This window comes from Eucalyptus grandis, chromosome 2 (assembly GCF_016545825.1).
Source record: "Eucalyptus grandis isolate ANBG69807.140 chromosome 2, ASM1654582v1, whole genome shotgun sequence".
Taxonomy (NCBI): domain Eukaryota; kingdom Viridiplantae; phylum Streptophyta; class Magnoliopsida; order Myrtales; family Myrtaceae; genus Eucalyptus; species Eucalyptus grandis.
The window spans coordinates 20,315,708-20,335,322 of NC_052613.1; the positions used below are offsets into that span (position 1 = coordinate 20,315,708).

Below are 19,615 nucleotides of genomic sequence, written 5' to 3' on the forward strand. Positions count from 1 at the left end.
CCAACAACCTAAACATATTAATCCTTTTAACATATAGAAGCTTCTACAATCCGTTGAGAAACCATCTTTCAAGAGATTAATAGCCGTTGGACAAATAAGATTCTCATTGATTACAAATTCTTTTAAGCTTTTGTGTCTCATGACCTTTTGTAATTTGAATAAGAGTTACGAGAAAATGCATCATGTTTTCACAATGAGTTATGAGCTAGGAATCAGTCTTCGATGGATCATGGAAGCCCCTCGATCATGACATCTAAAATTGTTACTACTTTGCTATGGAGAGTTTGTAGACCATATATCGACTTCAGCAGGTCATGACTCAATTGATATTGCAATCCTGCAAAAGGAAGATAATATTAGCGAAGCTAAATGTTTAAAATTATTTGTGAAAGCAATCTGATTAGAAAAGGCAATCTTCTTTATTAATTTCATGTATTTTGCTATAATTGGAGAGAATATTGAAAGACAAAGCGTACAATTTCCATCTATTCTTTATGAATTCTACATATCACAATATTATAGACCCAAGCAAGTATTTAAAAGGTTCAAGATAGAAGAAATGGAGGGAAGAACCCCTGAGGGGTAGGATTCCCCAATGTCACCTGCCATATTTCCTCCTAGGTAGGGTAGAAAAATATCTACCCATAAATGGATAGGGCCTCCAGTGGTGAGGGTAAACATCATGTCGTGTCTCCGGGTATGCTACCATCGGGTAGCATGGTATAGTAGTCTTATCATGCTTGGGGTGAAGAAGTGGAGCTCGCAAGGGCTCCTGCTAGGTTGGTGTGTGCTACGCACAAGTCTTGTTACCAATTGTCAACCCGGTACCCCTTGGTTTCAAGACTTGTGCAAAAATCTTTATGAATTGTGCCCATCAATATAAGACTCAACATTCCTATTTCCCAAATGAAAGTAGGATGATAAGAGCTATCACTACAAGATCTTCAAGTACGAAATTTTATTCTTATTTAGAATGAACTTAAACAATAGGATAAGAACTCGAGATAAGCGCCAATGCATTATGAATGTGATGAATCCAACTGTCTTCATTTGATAAGAATCACTCCAAGCGTTTTCAAGATTCCACCGCACATTGAAAGAAGGTAGATCTTCAGCCGCCAGATCAAAATGTTCGTCCTAAGCCAAAGTAGACATATAAACCCATGAAACTAAAGCATCTAGGAAAGACTTTAGGTCCTTTTTATTTCTTGGCTACTGTGCCCTAAGATTTTAGGGTGGAGTGGCCTTTTTGCAGGGCGTGCATACGTGGCAGCTTGAAAGACTCAAACAAATTGACATAAAAAAAAAATGCAAGATTCGAAATGGTGACGATGAAAAGTCGAATTGTGAAAGTGAAGTGACCTTTCGGATTTGGATCGTTGTGCCTTTTGATTTTGCAGGGCCAAAAGAGCATTCTAGAACATGGGGTACGCGCGAGAATAATATCAATTGAAAAAAGGTGTATAAAAGTTTGGATAAATGATTGTGCAAATAGTTCTTACAGGATTAAATTTGGTCGATATTCGTTATATATTTGGATATGTGGAATCTTTACCTGGCTAGTTGATGCTAATTTTTAGTTTAACAGACTTATCTGATATAACACGATGGTTAATTATTCCTTATGCCTTACATTCTCCTAGTCATACAAATCAAAGAGGAATTCCGATCTAGAATTTGTCGTTAGTGATAAAATTTGGGAGAACTTTTTATGCTAAGGACATAATATCAACATCTAATTAGTCTATTTTTAGATTATCAGGCACTGTTTAATCCTAGAAAAAGTTTTGTGATACCCTTGACTTGGTCTAAGTTCGATGAATTAATTTTCAACTGCACTTGGTAGCATGAGTGTATGAGGACTCCTAAGTGAAGTTCGAGAATATATAAGGACATAATGAATTTGAGTATGTAATCAATTTCTCCAGAAGTTTAATTTATTAGAGAAATATTATATATTTTATTTTTATAGAAACGTCTCACATAAAGATTAATGGGATGGTGAAGGCTTTAAACCCAAAGAACTAGATAGTTGTGAGGTATGATAGTGAATAACTTAAGTACATATGAGTCGAAAATAGTCAATACTTATGATGGATAAAGAAAATCCAAAAATGAGTAATGATAAAGCATGAGGAATTAAACTTCAGATCTCTTGGCTCTTGTTGAAAACTATATAACCTTTTAGCATTGTCTGCTCGAAAAATCATATGAAGAAGAGATGACGAAAAGAAGAGTTGGCTGAAAATGAGAAATGAATAATTGAATACAAGTCTTTCTAGCTACAAGTAGATTCACACCACATTCAAATGAGCGTTTGGCCAAATGACCCTAACATATTAAGCTAAAAGATAGAGGCGTGATTAGTTCATGCTCTTTTGGCCTAGAAATAGGCTTTGTAAAAGCTTTGCATCAAGCTTAATTTAAACTGTTCCTTGACTTCACAAAGTGGTTAGATAGACTAGTAAAGCCAACGCGGTTCCCAAAGTTTGACCATTATCTTATGCGAGTTCAAATCCAAGGCAGTTCTGTTCAAAAAAAAAAAAAAAAATCCAAGGCAGTTAACAATCACATGATGAGTTATACCTCTTTAGTTAAGGCAAAGCCACACATTTCGACTTTTCAAAGTCACTAACGCTGTAGGTAGAATCTTGTTCTTTATTAGGACATAAAGGCTTGGGAAAAAGATATAGGGTAGGGTCTGATGTGATCTGGTTGGTGTTCTTGTCCTAAAGGAGTACTTGTTTTTACCACATTGTTCTTCTTTTCATCTTATGTGTACCTTGCGCATAATCACCAGGTCTTTCTCAATCCTCTTTCTCGAACACAGAATGAGAATCTTCAGAGAGAGAGAGAGAGAGAGAGAGGGGGGTCCCCAAGTGGATAAACCATAGTTTCATTCTCCAACTCAGCAGATGCCTCCAAGATATATACACGCAGAAAATTCCCGTGGTTGAAAAGAACTTGTTTCCAACAATAAGCCAGAGGGGGGCAAAAAAAAAAAGAACTTAAATGATGGATAAAGTACATTTTGGTATCCACGAATTGATTAGTAAATCGTTCCAAATTATAAACCCTAGCTAGTATTGAGAAGAAAATGAGGGAGATGGGTTTAATTGCTAAAGGAGGGAAGAAATACTCGGCCTAAAAATAAAATTGCACGTAAAATGGAGGATGCTCATACGAATATAAGATGTTAAGAAAATAAGAAAATAAAGGATGCTCATACGAATATAAGATGTTACGAAAATAAGAAAATAAAGGATATAGTAGATATAACGTGAAGCCGTACAAAGAACATGTTGCCTCTGTTACGTATGGAAGGAATCTTATTCATTTGTATGCAGCTTCTGTTCTCCAGCGCAAGTTCAAAAGTCCTTGTCCACGTTGCAATGATCAAGAGTTCCCTGAGAATCCTTGAAAATAGCCAAATGTCTAAAGGAAAATTCTCTCTCTCTCTCACACACGCGCGCACGCAAACCCAGAACCCTCCTTGAAACATCTATATAAGCACGTCCCTCATGAAGCCTCAAGCAATCCACATAACACAAGAAACTCTTATATCACATTCCAAACTTCAAGAGATCACTTTACTCTCTCTTCTAGCTTATTACCACTCTCTGGAATTTGTTTTTGTCGACATTCTCGGAGCTTCCGACATCTCGAATCTTTTTCTCAATGGAAGATCTGGTGGCCAAGATGAGCTCGGAGAAGCCGGTAGTGATCTTTAGCAAGAGCTCATGTTGCATGTGCCACACCATCAAGACGCTTCTTTGCGACTTTGGGGCGAACCCTACAGTCCACGAGCTAGATGAGATTCCGAGAGGCAAGGAGATCGAGCAAGCCCTTGTGAGACGCGGGTGCAACCCGGCAGTCCCCGCTGTGTTCATCGGCGGTCAGCTTGTCGGTGGAGCCAATGAGGTGATGAGCCTCCATCTCAGTAGGTCCTTGATCCCTATGCTCAAACGCGCCGGAGCGTTATGGCTTTAAAGATTTCATCGACAGTCTCATCCGGCCAAATAAGAAAGAAGAATAAATAAACAAATGTGTGTTTTTGGTACACATGAGTTTGGAAATATAGGTATATTAGTCGAACGTGTGGTCATACTATGAAGAGAGCTTATCATAGTTAATATTAGACAAAATGCTAACTTGTACGGGGTTTGTATCATTTTGTGGTGACTCCTGTGTCTGATCTGAGCAATAAAAGTGACGCAGTTTTGCTATATATATATCTACTTTTTTATATGTATTCGGAAAGAATTGACTTTAAGTAAACAGTTTGCATAACCTTTGTTTCACAACTCACGTCCATCTCCATTGATTTAGATAGTCAGTCAACTTTTCTACCCATCAAAATCTTACTTGTTTGGATCTACTCACTTTCACTTATAGAAGGCACCATTAACTTAGGTGAACTATTATTGATCCTTTGAAGGGGCTTAACAACTTTTAAGTACATGAGTAAGAATTCGTCAACTAATTATGGAAGTGTGGCAATTGACTGATGTAACCCCTAAATTTGAAATCGAGATTTTTTAATGCGGTGATATAAAACGTAGACAAATGATGCCATTCTAAACGTCGCAATTAAGAGGATGTAGGATTTATGGTTGTAGAAGTGTAAGATTTTCCATAATTTTTCAGACAGGCATAAAGGTTCAAGCAATTCAAACAATAAATAAGTAATATAAGGCGAGAGTAACTGGATAATCATACATAGATATTCGCTCTGACGTGCCTTAATTTTATATCCCAAATTAATAACGTAACAAGGTTGGAATCTACTAGTCAAACAAGTGTTATACAAATCGCTACACCGCAGAACTTGTTTCATGTTAAAATGTCAGTGTTCAACTCATTATTTCATTTTTATTCCTCAAGAAAGAGCTCTCGCTTTTATTTCATTCAAGGTATCTAGGTTTATCAAGTAATCAATATGCACATGATGGAGAACGTAAATCTTAAACCTAAATGATTGTGGGCATGCTATATCCGATTTACCAGATCAATTTCAAAGGGACATGGTGAGGATCTAATATGTACTTTAATATGACCCACTTATCTAACTATTTATTACAATGCACTACACTTCATAAATTAATTTCATATATCGATCTTAGCGTCTAATTTATTTTTATAAGTGGTTAAAGCTTGTGAGAGGGTGAGCAACTTGGCATGCTCACGTGCGAGCTTTACCTAGTAATTTGCCTTTTATGGTTGCTATAGAAAATTTCTAATACTAGCAAATCTCTTATTCCTATACATATTTAGATAAATAATCTCTAATTGATGTACATATTTGACAAAAAATTAAATGAATATTAGAAAATCAACAAAAATAAGTTTTAGCTTGTATAAAAACAATCATTACATAGTGTGATAGATAAAAAAAAATGTAATTTTAATATTATCCAATTTTCCGTACTTCATAAATTAATATTCAAGTAAATGCATGATAAGTGGTGACCATTGTTAGGGCTACAACTATTACTTAGAGGGGGTGAATAGGTGAATATGTGGAAATTGAAAGATAATTGAATTTAATATTGCCATAGGACAGCGTCTAATGACAAGTTGTGCGTGATCAAATCTTATCAATGTGCAATAATCTATCACAAGAAATAAATAAGAATTTAAGGAATAGAAAATTGCACAGAACAATTATAATGGTTCAGCTTATTATAAGCCTACGACCATTCTCTCCTCCAACAGCCTTGGTTAGATTCCACTAATGAACCACTCAAAGGTTACAACAACCAAGTATTCTCAACTCGAGTAAGTGTGATCGAATATTCTGATCTCACACTACTACAACAACCTCTAAAAGATTACAAGTTAAGCTCACAAAGACGAGTGTGTAAAAACAAAGCTTTCTCAAACTTTGGAATTTTAGGATTTCAGTTCTCTTTTTTTTTTTTTTTCCTTCTCCTTTAATACTCCTTGTTCTCCTAGCCGACCATTGGACATAAACTCTGAGAATTATTCTTGCAATCAACCCAATGGACTTGAATGAATCAAGAAAATTTGATTGCTCCTAAGATGCCAAGAATCTAAGTCTCCCTTGATTTTGCTGCCCATCAAGAGAGATTAGGTTTCCATAAGTTGAGTTCTTCGTTTGTAAAGTGCGTCTCATCTCCAATTGATTGTTGCAAGAATTATCCTTCAATAGGGAAAGATTGCATGGATATTATCCCTCATAAATAATCAATAAGTATAGAAAGAAATCTAGGCCAATTTACTAGCCATTGCACTTCACATCATATGGAATATCGAAAGTTCTCCTAACATTTGATTGTCTCGATAATCCGTGCAAATTACACATTTGCCTCTGATTAAGAAGATATAATCATATTCTAAGTAGCACCGACACCAACACACGACATATAACGCGACACAACACAACACGACACACACAACATGACACGCCGATACATCATTTATAAAAATAAATAAATAAATAAATATAGAATTTGGACACGTTGTATATTAAATATGTAATTTTATATATACATGATAAATTATCATTTGATGATTATTTTAATCAAATTAATTTGAGTACATAAATAAATAAAATAATAAAAGAGCCTTAAATGAATTTACACTAAAAATATTAATCCATTATTAGTTAATATCATTCATTATTTCAATTTGACAAATTTAACTCAATTCCAATAATTCATCAAACTTGAAAGAAAAAACAAGCAATCCACATTTTAGACTCACGTGTCGAAAAAAAAGAAGACAAAAGATAAACTTGAGGGGTAAATTGTGTGTCACGGAAAGTGAGAATTAGAAGAGAAGAGAATACTAGATTTTTCTTCTTTCTCCGTTTATTATTTTTACTACATTTTGACCCATTATTAATTGAAAATATATAAAATTGACTCGTGCATATCGGAATTCCAAACTCACATGTCGGAATTTTGGACTCAAGTGTCAAAGAATGTCATGAGAGTTGATCGAGTGTCAAAAAATCTGACACCCGTTTACTGAGTATCGAAGAGTGTGGGAGAATGTTGGACACATGTCTAATTGTCCGACACGATATGAAAGCTCTCAAAGAGTGTCAGTACTTCATATTCATATATTGATGTAGAGAACCAGATTCACTAGTGTCTTGAATTTAATGAATATACTTGCTCCAACCACCGCACCTGGAAATTTATCATCAAAATTATAAAACACTATGTAAAGATTTTGTTGATCTTCAAAATCATTTAGGGAATTTGCCCAGCAACCCTCATCATAAAGTGCATTATATTTTTTAAATTTGTACTAAACTATCAACTAAAAAGTTACCCATCGGCATAGAAAACCAACAACACATATTTACAAATGAATCAATCGTATAAAATGATGGAAAATGAGTATTAACAAATCAACAAAAAACAATTACTAGTGATTTCAAAAAAAAAATCTAACGAAAGAAATTAGATGTCTGGGTATTGCTTCAATTTCAGCTCAGTTGTTACTTTGTAAAAAATATCAAAAAATTGGGTGGTGTTTAGACTCATTGATAGAAAAGAGGCTAACTTCGACGAACTTTGGAAAGCAACAAGACAATACAACGTTTCAGTGCATCTAATAGTTGACTTTAATTATCAATAAATGCAAATTAACTTAACAACCAACATTTAACATAATCTTAAAAAAAAATATGGTCTTACAAGTCGTGCAACACACTGGTGTCTTGCTACAACTGTATAAGTTGTCTGTTTTGCATAATTTTTTTTTAGTTAATACCACGAAAAATGCTAAATTGATACATATATAACAAATTTACTTCAAACTAATTTTTTTACCATGAAAAACTCTAAACAGGTACGCATGTGACAAATTTACTCTAAAGTAATTTTTTTACCATAAAAAATCTCGAAATGGTATACATGTAACAAATTTTTCCCAAATTAATTTTTTGACTACAAAAAACCTCAAATTGATGCACCCATGATAAATTTACACTCGGTTAGCTTCTATCAGATTTTACCATTAAATTTGTTGTTGTGCATTACGTGGTATATTGCCATGAAAATCCATGGGGTAAATATTATGAAAAATCCCAAACTAATACACCTACAACAAATTTAACAGAAATTTGGGGTATTTCATTGTATTAATCCTATGAATTTCTACGTGAATTTGCCACACCACCATATCAGTTTGAGGTTTTTTATGATCAAAAAATTAATTTTGGATAAATCGATCGCATATTTACCAATTTAAGATTTTTGGTGGTATTAAAGTTTCTCAATGACTACCAATAATCTCTCCCTATGTGAATTTGCCACACCACCATATTAGTTTGAGGTTTTTCATGATAAAAAAATTAATATAGGATAAATCGGTCGCATATTTACCAATTTAAGATTTTTGGTGGTATTAAAGTTTCTCAATGACTACCAATAATCTCTACCTAATGTGTTCGGCGGTGTCTAAAGAGAGCAAAAGTTATATCAAGAGACATGCTCTTTTCACAACCTATCACTCATTGTAAGGAAACTCTCTCTTTCATAACTCAAAACAAATTGTCGTGCACCGACTCAACATGGACCCTCCATTAATTTATAAGGAGGACCATTGGGCAATCATTTTTCAAGAAATTACCAAAGAGGATGAGTAGGAAATGTCATTAGTGCTCCACTGAGTATCCACCTATATAGGTGCTTACCCATAATTATTTATGCCTTACTAATAAATTAACTAGTGTTGTAAAATATTGTGTTGCGAATATATAATAGAAAAGAGATTGAGAAGAGAAAGCAAGTAAACACTAGAGATAGTAGAGAAAGCCAGATATTTCACTATATTGTGATTGTTATTGTATTGTACATCAAAACTAAACTCCTATTTATAGGAGAACAAGAATGTCATTAATATCAATGTATCGAATGATACATGTACTGAATAAGAGAGATGAACATTCATTGTATAGAGAGATGTACTTAGAATATATGATAGAAATGTACCATAATAAGTACATTAGATAAGATGAATATAATAAATATTCATTTATGTATTTCATAACACCCCCCCTTGAATATTCATCATATTCATTACAAATGTGCATTGAATGATACTGCATCATTAAAAACCTTAAGCTGGAAAAATCCAGTGGGATAAAAATCGGACAAAAGGGAAAAAGAGTGCAGAGCACAAATGTTATGATATCTCCCTTTTATGGATGCATTAATTGTCTCGTTAAAAACTTTAAGTTGGAAAAATCCTATGAGAAAAAACCGGACATAAAGAAAAAAGAGTGCAGTGCATATATAGCCACTCCTAGGGCTAATCATTTTGCATCTTGTGAACTCGCCGCATATCAATGCTGCAATGCATAGTTCATAATATCTCCCCATCAATTAAGCCATATAGCCACTTCTTGGGCTAATCAATCTTGCATCTTATGAACTCACCGCATACCAATGCCATATACTAATTTCTCAAAACTTTATGTTGGCAATGATTTGATTAAAAAGATCTACAAGATTATTTATGGATTGAATCTGTTTAACATCAATTTGTCGACTTTCTTGAAGTTCATGAGTATAGAAAAATTTTGGCTAGATATGTTTGGTCCTATCACTTTTGATATATCCTCCCATGTCTTGTACAACACAAGCAGCATTATCTTCATAAATTATAGTAGGAGAATTTGTAACCGGTATTAAGCAACAAGAATTATGAATATGTGTTATAACAGATCTTAACCAAACACTCTCTTCTAGCTTCATATAAAGCAATAATCTCAGAGTGGTTAGAAGATGCAGCTACTAGCGATTGCTTTGTAGAACGCCAAGAAATAGAAGTGCCGTTATAACAAAATAAATACCCGATTTGAGAGCGAGTCTTATGTGGATCGGATCTATATCTAGCATCAGCATATCCAACTAAACCAAAGTTAGTGGAATCCTTGGAATAATATAATCCCAAATCTATGGTTCCTCGAAGATAACGAAAAATATGTTTAACTCCATTCCAATGTCTCCGAGTTGGCTTAGAACTAAAACGTGCCAATAAATTTACCGCAAAAGCAATATCTGGTCTCGTACATTGTGCCAAGTACATCAAAGCCCCAATTGTATTGAGATATGGTACTTCATGACCAAGTATCTCTTCATCAGATTCTCTAGGACGAAATGGGTCCTTTTGGGGATTTAGAGATGTTACAACCATAGGGGTGCTCAATGGATGAGATTTGTCCATGTTGAAATGTTTAAGCAATCTTTCAACGTATGCTGATTGATAGACGATTATTCCATTTGCTTTATGCTCAAACTCTATACCAAGACAAAGTTTAGTTTTACCCAAATCTTTAACTTCAAACTCCCTTTTCAAATATTCAGCAGTTTCAGCTAACTCTTATGGAGTTCCAATTAAATTTATATCATCGACATAAACTGCTATAATAGCAAATCCGGTTTCTGATTTCTTAATAAACACGCATGGGCAGATAGGATCATTCTTGTACATTTCCTTAATTAGGTACTCACTTAGGCGTTGATACCACATGCGACTGGATTGCTTTAACCCGTATAATGATAAAATATTAAAAAATATTAAAAAATGTTTTATTTTCCGAAAAATCCAAAAAAAGCTAAAAATTCATGAAAAAGCCAAAAAGACTTGTATTTTTCCAAAAAATACCAAAAAAATCCCTTTTGTGTCTAAAAAATTATAAAATGACTCAAAAAATGTTTTCCTCCCAAAAATGCATGGAAAATCCCTCGAACATCCAAAAACCTCGGGGTTTAAACAAGATTAGGTACCGAAAGGGCATTAGTGATTAACTAGTGTAATCAAGTCCCCGATCCTAATTTCTCTGGTTGCGCAGGAGTGAGTATTTCTCCCGATACTTCACTTGGGTTTCTAATCAACCCACCCCAAATCGATTAGTAGCGACTCCATTTTAAAAATTGATTTACAGGTTAAAAACTTGAACCATTAAGTCGTGAATTGGTGGACTTGGGAGAGTCCGGGCTTAATAAATTCAGCCGAGCCATTAGCCTCCTTAGGCGTCCGTACCCGATTGCGGGCGCCAAGAAAAAAAGAGGTCGCGACAATGATCTTTGCAATTTTATTGAGAATAAATTGCGGGAAGTGCATACTTCAGGCATTTTGAATCCCTTAGGAATTTTCATATAAATATCATAGTCTAATGAGCCATATAGATATGCCATCACAACGTCCATAAGACGCATTTCCAATCTTTCAAAGATTGCTAGGCTAATGAGAAAACGAAATGTAATCATATCCATCACAAGTGAATATGTCTCATTATAATCAATCTCAGGTCTCTAGGAGAATCCTTGGGCAACGAGTCAGGCTTTATACCTAATAATCTCGTTTTTCTCATTTCGTTTTCGGATAAATACTCATTTATATCCAACAGGCTTTACATTATCAGGGATACGAGTTATAGGTCCAAAAACCTCTCGTTTAGTTAGGGAAGCTAATTCAGCTTTAATTGCTTCCTCCCACTTAGGCCAATCTTGCCTTTGACGACATTCAATAATAGATTGCCGCTCACAATCATCATCCATAATTTTATGAGCAATTGAGAATGCAAAAGTATCATCAATAATGATTTCATTTTGATCCCAAATTTCATTACAATATGTAATGGAATTTTCAGTATTCCCAGGGCTAGTGCTCCTTTCATGGGTTTGCGCCTCTTCAGGGGCAATAAGCTCTTTGGGAGCAAGCACAACGCTAGGCTCTTCTGGAGCGGATTCCTGATTCTTTCCCCTTCGTTTTCGAAGAATAATATCTTTTGATTTTATCGATATACCACACTTCAAGTGCACAAGTAAACATGCAAATGTGACATTACGCGTAGATAATAGGCAAACATGGGACCATCTACAGAATGCATCCACTAGTACCATAAAATATCGAAATGGTCCACTTGGTGGTTGTATTGATCCACAAATATCACCATGAATTCTTTGCAAGAATAAAGGAGATTCAAGATTAACATTTATTATAGAAGGTTTGATAATGAACTTTCCTTGTGAGCAAGCCTCACAATTATAATCTTTGGACAACAATACATTTATATCATTTAAAGGGTGCCCTTTTGTATTTTGAATTATCCTACGCATCATTGAAGTGCCAGGATGACCAAGGCGATCATGCCACAGTCCAAACTGATCAGGGCTTACCAATCTCCAGGATGTGGTGGCATAGGTTTCAACAGTCTTAATTATGACACAATACAAACCCATAGAAGAAGCTTCTAAGCTTCTTCATAGATGGTCTTTAGGCCCATCTTATAAGAGGAATTGCCAATATATTCCTTATCTTGCTCATAAATAGTCTCAATATGGTACCCATTACGGCGTACATCTTTAAAACTGAGCAGATTTATTTTTGATCGAATGCTTATAAACACATTCTCAATAGGCAGGATTGTGCCATTTGGCAAAATAATTGTAGCATTCCCAAAACCATCAATAATCGGAACAGGACCTGATATTGTATGGATTTGTGCCTTACGCAATGTCATACTCAAAAAAAGTGTCTACTATAAAATATAGTATGTGTTGTTGCACTATCAAGCAAACAAACATCTTCCTTTTTCTCGGTATTTTCCATTTGCATTTATATTGACAACTTCGGTGTCAAGTATCATAAAATTGCATATTAGTTATATAGTCGAATAAAATTTCAAAAATAAATATTATATAAGGTTCATAAGCATTTCATAAAGAACAATAAAAAAAATACATTTAAAGCGAAACAACATAAAATTCAAAGTTCAAATTATCATCCACCAATCTGATTCATCAAAGTAATCAGAGGTCCTCAAAGAAATCAGAGACATCCAATGATGCATTTGCTACTTCAGGAGCAAGAGGAGTCCCACCAACGGAGATATTGTTGGCCTCAACAGTGGTTATGGCATTAGGATTGATTTCAATGGCATGAGATTCATCACACTTGCCCGTATTCTTTAAAGATGCCTGGTATAGGTCAACAAAATGTTTTGGCGTACGACAGGTATGTGACCAGTGCCAAGTCATACCGCAGCAATGACAAATACTTTCATTAATCACCTTCTTTGGCTTCTTTTCTTTGCCATGATTCAAGCTAAAATTTGATTTCCTATGGCGGTTAAATTTCTTGTCATCCCTTCTAGGATTATGTTCTTGCCTGCGCTTATAGCCCTTAAAATGGCCAGTATTTTTTCTCAAAGTTAGCATGTGCTTCAGGCAATACTTTTGAGCCAGCAGGTCTAAGATCATGATTTTTGAACAGCAATTCATTAGTTTGCTCAGCAGTAAGAAGCACAGAAATTAATTCAGAGTATGTGGCAAACTGACGCTATTGGTATTGCTGTTGCAATACAATATTTGAAGCATGGAAGGTGGAGAAAGTTTTCTCTAACAAATCCGCATCAGCGAGTTTGATACCACATAACTCAAGCCATGAAATGATATCAAATAAAGCGGAATTATAGTCAGACACAGATTTAAAATCTTGCAGACTGAGATTTTGCCAATCATATTGTGTTTGAGGGAGGATAACAGTTTTTGTATGATCATACCTATCCTTCAACCGCCTCCACAAGATATGAGAATCTCGAACGGATAAATATTGAGTTTGCAGGCTCTCATGCAAATGACGACGAATAAAAATTAGCGCATTTACTTTATCCTTTTCATTTGTGAGGTTCCATCCTCTGTAATTGTATTGGCGAGACCTTGCCTTTGGAGGTGCATTTCCATTTCAAGGCACCAGGATAGATAATTCTTTTCACTCACTTTCAGGATGTGGAATTTGGGCTTTTCAACATTTGTCATAATCCTTACAAAAATAAATCCTTAAATTAATTAAAAGGATTTCAAAATATCCACCGCTACTTCAGGAGCAGAAGGATACTTTTAGATTTGAAATATGGCTTCGGGCCAAGAAAAATAAAAATGAAGAATTGATAGAAGAAGATAAAGTATAAGTTAATCAATAAAAAGAATACTCACCTTGCAAGAATTACTTACTCAATCGGTAGATCTTCGTGCTAATAACGTGTTGTAAAATATTGCATTGTGAATATATAATAGAGAAGAGATTGTGAAGAGAAAGAAGAATACTAGAAAGCAAGTGAATACTAGAGTTATTATATTGTACAAAACTAAAGCCAGATATTTCATTAATATTAATGTATGATTGTTATATACTGGATAAGGGAGATAAACATTCATTGTATAGGGAGATGTACTTAAAATGTATGATACATATGTACCATAATAAGTATATTAGATAAGATGAATATAATGAATATTCATTTATGTATTTCATAAAACTAGCAATCAAATTCTCCTAGATGCTTTTTTGGCTTCACGATATTCGCCGAGCCGTCGATTTGAATGCTCTTCCCGTGCATCATGCGCGGGCCCATCACCCCCTCTCTCCTGATCGCCTTATCGCCAGACCGCTTGCAGCCCGTTCGTCGTACGGCCCCAACTCATTAGGAGCTAAAAGAGTGTATGAACGCTAAACAATTTCTGAAGAAGTTTAGCAATAGGTTTAGCTAGAGAGTAGAGATCATGAAATTCAAACTAGAGAGGCAGGGTCAGTGATTCAGGCGGGTGGTTAAAAGCCCCGGTACCCCATGCACAAATTCATGTGATCCTTAAACTATCAATATGTTGTTCGCATGATTAATCCAACCTAGATTTTTTCTTCCTGGCCAACAGTCATGTGATCCTTGAACCATCATTATGGAGGAAAATTTTAAATAAAGACCTGAATTCACCGACTGGCGAAATCTTTGTAGGTCAGCTTCATCTAATTGGAGATGGGGTAATTTTTTCCAATATTTGCAAAAGTGGGTAAAATCCTAAAGAAATCACAAATCGAATGGGTAAATACGCATAGACTGTGCCTCCTCGCGTTCTTCAAGTCCCGATTTTGATTTCACTCTCTCCTTCCTCTCTCTGCAAAATTGCCGTTTCCACAAGCGTGGTGCGACCAGGACTCCATCTGTGGCCGTTTCTTCTGCAGAGCTTCATCCTTCTTTCGTCAACGGCATCTGTAAATCTTAACCATGCTATTGCACTGTAGTCCGTTCTGCGGTGGGCTCTCTTGCATTCTCTCTTATGGTGGCACTCTCAATCCCATTAAAGTCGGGTTCTTTTCTTCATCGTCTTACAAAGATATGTGGAATGGCCTATATTGTTCTTTTCTTGCTAATTTTTTGTTTCAGCCGTGGCCAGGTTTGCTCATGCAGTTGATAAAGTTTCTGTAAGGTTTCCTCCAATGACTTCACAGGGTCGAGGACCGATTCTGGTGATTTAAGCAAGAAAGGGAAGGACAGCATGCGCTGGCAGCTGAGCCTCTGTTGATGTCTTTCCCTCATGCACATACTCCAATCAAAATTCAATTTAGGATTCTTGATTTTTTATTTTTAGGGTTTTACCCATTTTTTACCCTGTTGCAAATTATGGCCCAAGTTACATTTGCTCTAACAATTGGAAAGAGCCGACAGTGAAGATTTGCCGAACAAGTTATTTCAAATTCTTAGTGAAAACTAATCCTACTATTTCAAGCTCTTATTTAAAGTCAAACTCAAAGCTCTCTTTTGAGAGAACATTCTACTTCTACCCTTATTTCAAAACGGACTCCACATTCTACCAAATTTAGGCAAATACCTCAAATATTACTTCTTTTAAGTACATACACGGCACACCATTTTGGCCAAACAGAAAAATCAGCATATTTTCACATTTCAAGGCCGCCGGCATCGAATATTTTTTAATTAATCATTTCCATTAACGGAAATAACATAAAATAACTAATTTTGAAATTATCATTTTGAATGAAGTTAGCCAAGGCATCACCAGCTAAAATTTAAGTCAAGTTGTCACAAGCAAAAAAGACTCAGCCACACCAGGAAGGCTCAAATGTAGAATGGTATACAGAAGTATTTTGCATGGCACATGAACGTCCATCAAATTCAGAGGCGAACAGAAAGCCGTGCTGCACTATATTTGGAACCTGCTCATGGACAACACTATATTCACATATTGAAGGAATAAGGCGGGCTTTTCAGACCTTTGCGAACATTTGCACTGCATGGACTCACCCAAAAATCTGTACCATCCGTCACGACGCTGCTCATGATTATCCAAGCAAAAGCAGAAGAATCTCCATTTTCTGGCTCCAAAAGGATCACAAATGCCCTGATCAAAGATTCAGATGACCTAACCTTCGCAAAGCTGTCCTTCCATGTATGAAGCATGACATTGTTCAGGCTTTATATTATAGCAGCTCCGTCTCCTCGACATCTGCATCTGCATCCTCAACCTCGTTTTCTTCATCTTCGTCAGGTGCATCTGGATCCACTCCCTAGAAGAAACCAACACCCAGTCAATGCCTCACATCACAGGAATGGTCTGCTCTCTCTACTGAAGTGAGAATAAGTGAAGGATTTTCCATCACCAAACTGCATGGGAGCTAAAGACGCACCTTCATCTGTCTCTCCAAGCGGTCCAATCCTTTCTTGGCAGCTTCATTCTGCGAGTTGATCCTGAATTGTAATGAGAAGAGAGCATGAATATAACAATAAAGACATGAACTTGATCTTTCTTTTATCTTCTTTTTTTCCCAAACTGTATTGTTTCCTCTTTTGCAAGGATCTAGTAGTACCACTGAAAAGCCTGGATCAAGAATTTTCAAGAACTAAAATGAGCATGCCTTTAATTAAATTACAACCTTAATGCAGGCTGATAATGGGCCAACGCATCCTCCAGCATATTAGTTGCAGAGAAAACTTGAGCCAACTTAACATGAAGACGGTCATCTGCCCAGTCCTCGAGATATCTCTCAAGAAGAGAGACGGCATCTCCATTTCGTCCCTCAATGACATGCAGTTCAGCCAAAGCTAATGCAGCTCCAAGGTAACCAGGTTCGAGACGAAGAGCTGACTCATAGAACTTTTTTGCCTATCACCACTCCAGGCTATTCAGAGACTTCTTCACCTTAGTTAAAAGAAATGGAGATTCTAGAACAGTCTGGGAAACACTTACACACCTTCTCCCTACCACCAGGATTCCTAGCATGTACATCTCCAACCAATTTTAGAGCCCTTGCAGATTGAGGCATTGCTTTCATTGCTTCCCTGGCCGTATAAAGGGCTTCTTTAACTTTTGAGCATGCCAAATAAGAGCAAACTAAACCTGAAATGATAATAAGCTTCCAATCACTCAGACGGTCAAGAATTAGACATGTACACCTTTGCTGCAACAAATTCTAAGTAGTTTCCCACACACCTTGATATGAACGAAGATCAGGCCTCAACTCTCGAGCTCCTCTGAAGGCAACTACAGCTGCTTCAGGCCTATCCATTGATAAACACAGGTTTCCCTGCAAGCACAAGAGAAATAAGTTTGATGATTACATTTAACATTGACCGATCAAGATTTATACCAGAAGCTTATTATCAGGATCTTTTAAATAGCTTTCATAAATGAAGTTTCTTCAAATTCAAAGCACAAGAAGCTGTGTAAAATTGGCAAATAGCAGGGGTCCAATAATTTCGAAAATCAAGTGTCAATCTTAGTTAGAAAGAGGCGTCCTACCTGGCCAAGAAGTATTAATTGTTGGGTATTCTTATCTTCCAAGTTTCCAATAAATCCTAGGTTAGCTTGAACACTTCATCTTAGTATTAAATAACTAAAAGCAAAATGTATTTAATGCACTCTGATCTTATCCAAGATGGCTTGACTTGCTTGCTTCTTCTTCCAATGGGTGTGTAGTCCTTTTCTTGGCCTCCAAGATCTTCTACTTAGTTTAGTGTTATGGCTAGGCTAGGCTATAGGGACACATATTTCTTAGTAGCCCACACTTCATTGAATATATTCGCATTGTTCATATTTGTTCGCACTTAGTTTCTAAGACCTAAGTGTGAACCCTAAGTGTGAACCCTCCTAATTAGGCCAAGGTGTCCCCCTCATTAATGAGACAAAGTCCAAGTTTCAAACTTGTTTTCCAAAGCAAGGGCCTATTATGTCAAGTGTCCACCCTCAGTCAACATACATTTAATAACTACGTGACAAAGACGTTAAATGAGACTTGGAAAATACCTAAGATTTGAAAGCCTTATCATTGGATAGGGATTAATCGATTTTGACCGCGATCAACAACCTTATTTGGCCTGAGATTCATGCATAAGCTATGTCCAAACAAAGTCAAACACAACCTAGTTTGATTGGCCAAACCGAGTTCCAGCTCCCCTTTATCGAGAAAAATGGTCACAACTAGGTTTGTTGGCTAGGTTCTAGCCTAGTTGGTCGATTCTCTAACCAGTTCATGGGCTAGCCCATGGGTCAATACTACTTGGTCTGTCTTGTGGTCAATCCTTGGGCTAGTCAACCAGTCTTGTAGCCAGTTCTATGACTAGTCCAAGGTTTTACACCATAAGTCTTGGTCAGTCCAAAATTGAACCATAGTCGTCTTGGATCAACTCAAGGTCGTTCACACCCTATACAATGACTAGGCGGAATCACCCGCTACTGGTGCATTGACCAGGCAAAATCAAGCTATGACCGTCCGCCAATCCATGATGCCACACGATCGTCCCACAATCGATCCTTATAGTCAAATAATCGTTCCATGGTCAGATACCCTATAACCAGACCTTGGGTTGTTGATCCCTGAATGACCAAGCCAAGTCTCGCCATTAATGTTCTGGGCTTTAACCTACTAGTTTCAAGCCAAGTCTCGCCATTAACGCTCTGGGCTTTAGCCTACTAGTCAGCCAAAATTAGAGTTGAAATCAAGGATATTACATAAATTAAGAGAGTTGATACATATTTTCATGGAAATTTCTCTTTTTTAAAATTTGATTTTTATGGAAGTAAATACTAAAAATAAAAAATAAAAAATAATGCTTTTTTTTTCTTTTTGGTATTGGAGACATAGTGCTTTTAATACACATGGGGCACCCACAATATACTAAAGTAAAACATAAGAAATGCCTAATTATGGCAATTAGATTCAAAATAAAAAAAATAAAAATAAACAAATAAAATAAGGAAGGAGACCACCATAACAAATTGCAATTAAATGATTGAGAATAATTTTGCCTTTTTAGTAAAAATAAGATGAATTTAATCACATAAGGGTGAAAATTATGTTGCCCTTTAGGCTCCATTCATTTCACAAAAAATAACTCCATGAAAATGTTTTTCAGATTTTCTGACATTTGTTTCACAGAAAATTAATTAGTTAGAAAAAACATTTTCCATGAAGGGAAAAAATCCTCTAAGATTTGAGAAAATGTTTTCCATTTTTGAGAAAGAGGAAAGCATTTTCCATACCTTCTTTCACCTCACTTTCATTCATCAAGTACATTTTCCTTTTATTTTTTTGAAAAATCAATTTTTAATTTTTTTTTCTTTTTGTTCTTCTTCTCTCTTTTTTCTTTTCATTTCTTTCTTTTTTTCTTTTCTTCTTCATTGGTAGGTCGTCGGCCATGGCAGCAGCTGAGGACCGACCATGGGCGAGCCGGAGCCTTGCCACGGGCCGGCGGCTTGAGCTCGCCAAATTCCAACAGGGTTAAGCCTAGCCAGCTTGTGGTGAAGCCAAGCTCGCTCGACACTAACGAGCTCAA

The 19,615-nt window shown here is 36.0% G+C and overlaps 2 protein-coding genes across 2 annotated transcripts; one reads left to right on the forward strand and one right to left on the reverse strand.

The window, feature by feature from the left end:
• The first annotated feature begins 3,522 nt into the window (after positions 1–3,522).
• LOC104425814 (monothiol glutaredoxin-S2) lies at positions 3,523–4,230 on the forward strand. The gene has a single exon (XM_018865154.2). The coding sequence runs from the start codon at positions 3,679–3,681 to the stop codon at positions 3,988–3,990; it is 312 nt and encodes a 103-aa protein (XP_018720699.2). The 5' UTR covers positions 3,523–3,678; the 3' UTR covers positions 3,991–4,230.
• Positions 4,231–15,895: 11,665 nt separating this feature from the next.
• LOC104432135 (anaphase-promoting complex subunit 7-like) lies at positions 15,896–18,348 on the reverse strand. Its single transcript, XM_039307783.1, has 5 exons — positions 17,274–18,348; positions 17,035–17,180; positions 16,717–16,946; positions 16,471–16,531; positions 15,896–16,350 (listed from the first exon to the last, which is right to left on the reverse strand). Exons 1-5 carry the CDS (start codon positions 17,347–17,349, stop codon positions 16,264–16,266), a joined length of 600 nt encoding a protein of 199 aa, XP_039163717.1. The 5' UTR covers positions 17,350–18,348; the 3' UTR covers positions 15,896–16,263.
• Positions 18,349–19,615: the final 1,267 nt, after the last annotated feature.

Excerpts from the sequence above, each read along its gene's own strand:
- LOC104425814 (XM_018865154.2), top strand. The coding sequence starts at position 3,679 with ATGGAAGATCTGGTGGCCAAGATGAGCTCGGAGAAGCCGGTAGTGATC.
- LOC104432135 (XM_039307783.1), bottom strand. The coding sequence starts at position 17,349 with ATGGATAGGCCTGAAGCAGCTGTAGTTGCCTTCAGAGGAGCTCGAGAG. Across the intron at positions 17,181-17,273 it reads TGATCTTCGTTCATATCAAG|GTTTAGTTTGCTCTTATTTG; the intron begins GTGTGTGGGAAA and ends TTATCATTTCAG. Across the intron at positions 16,532-16,716 it reads CATTATCAGCCTGCATTAAG|GATCAACTCGCAGAATGAAG; the intron begins GTTGTAATTTAA and ends ATTACAATTCAG.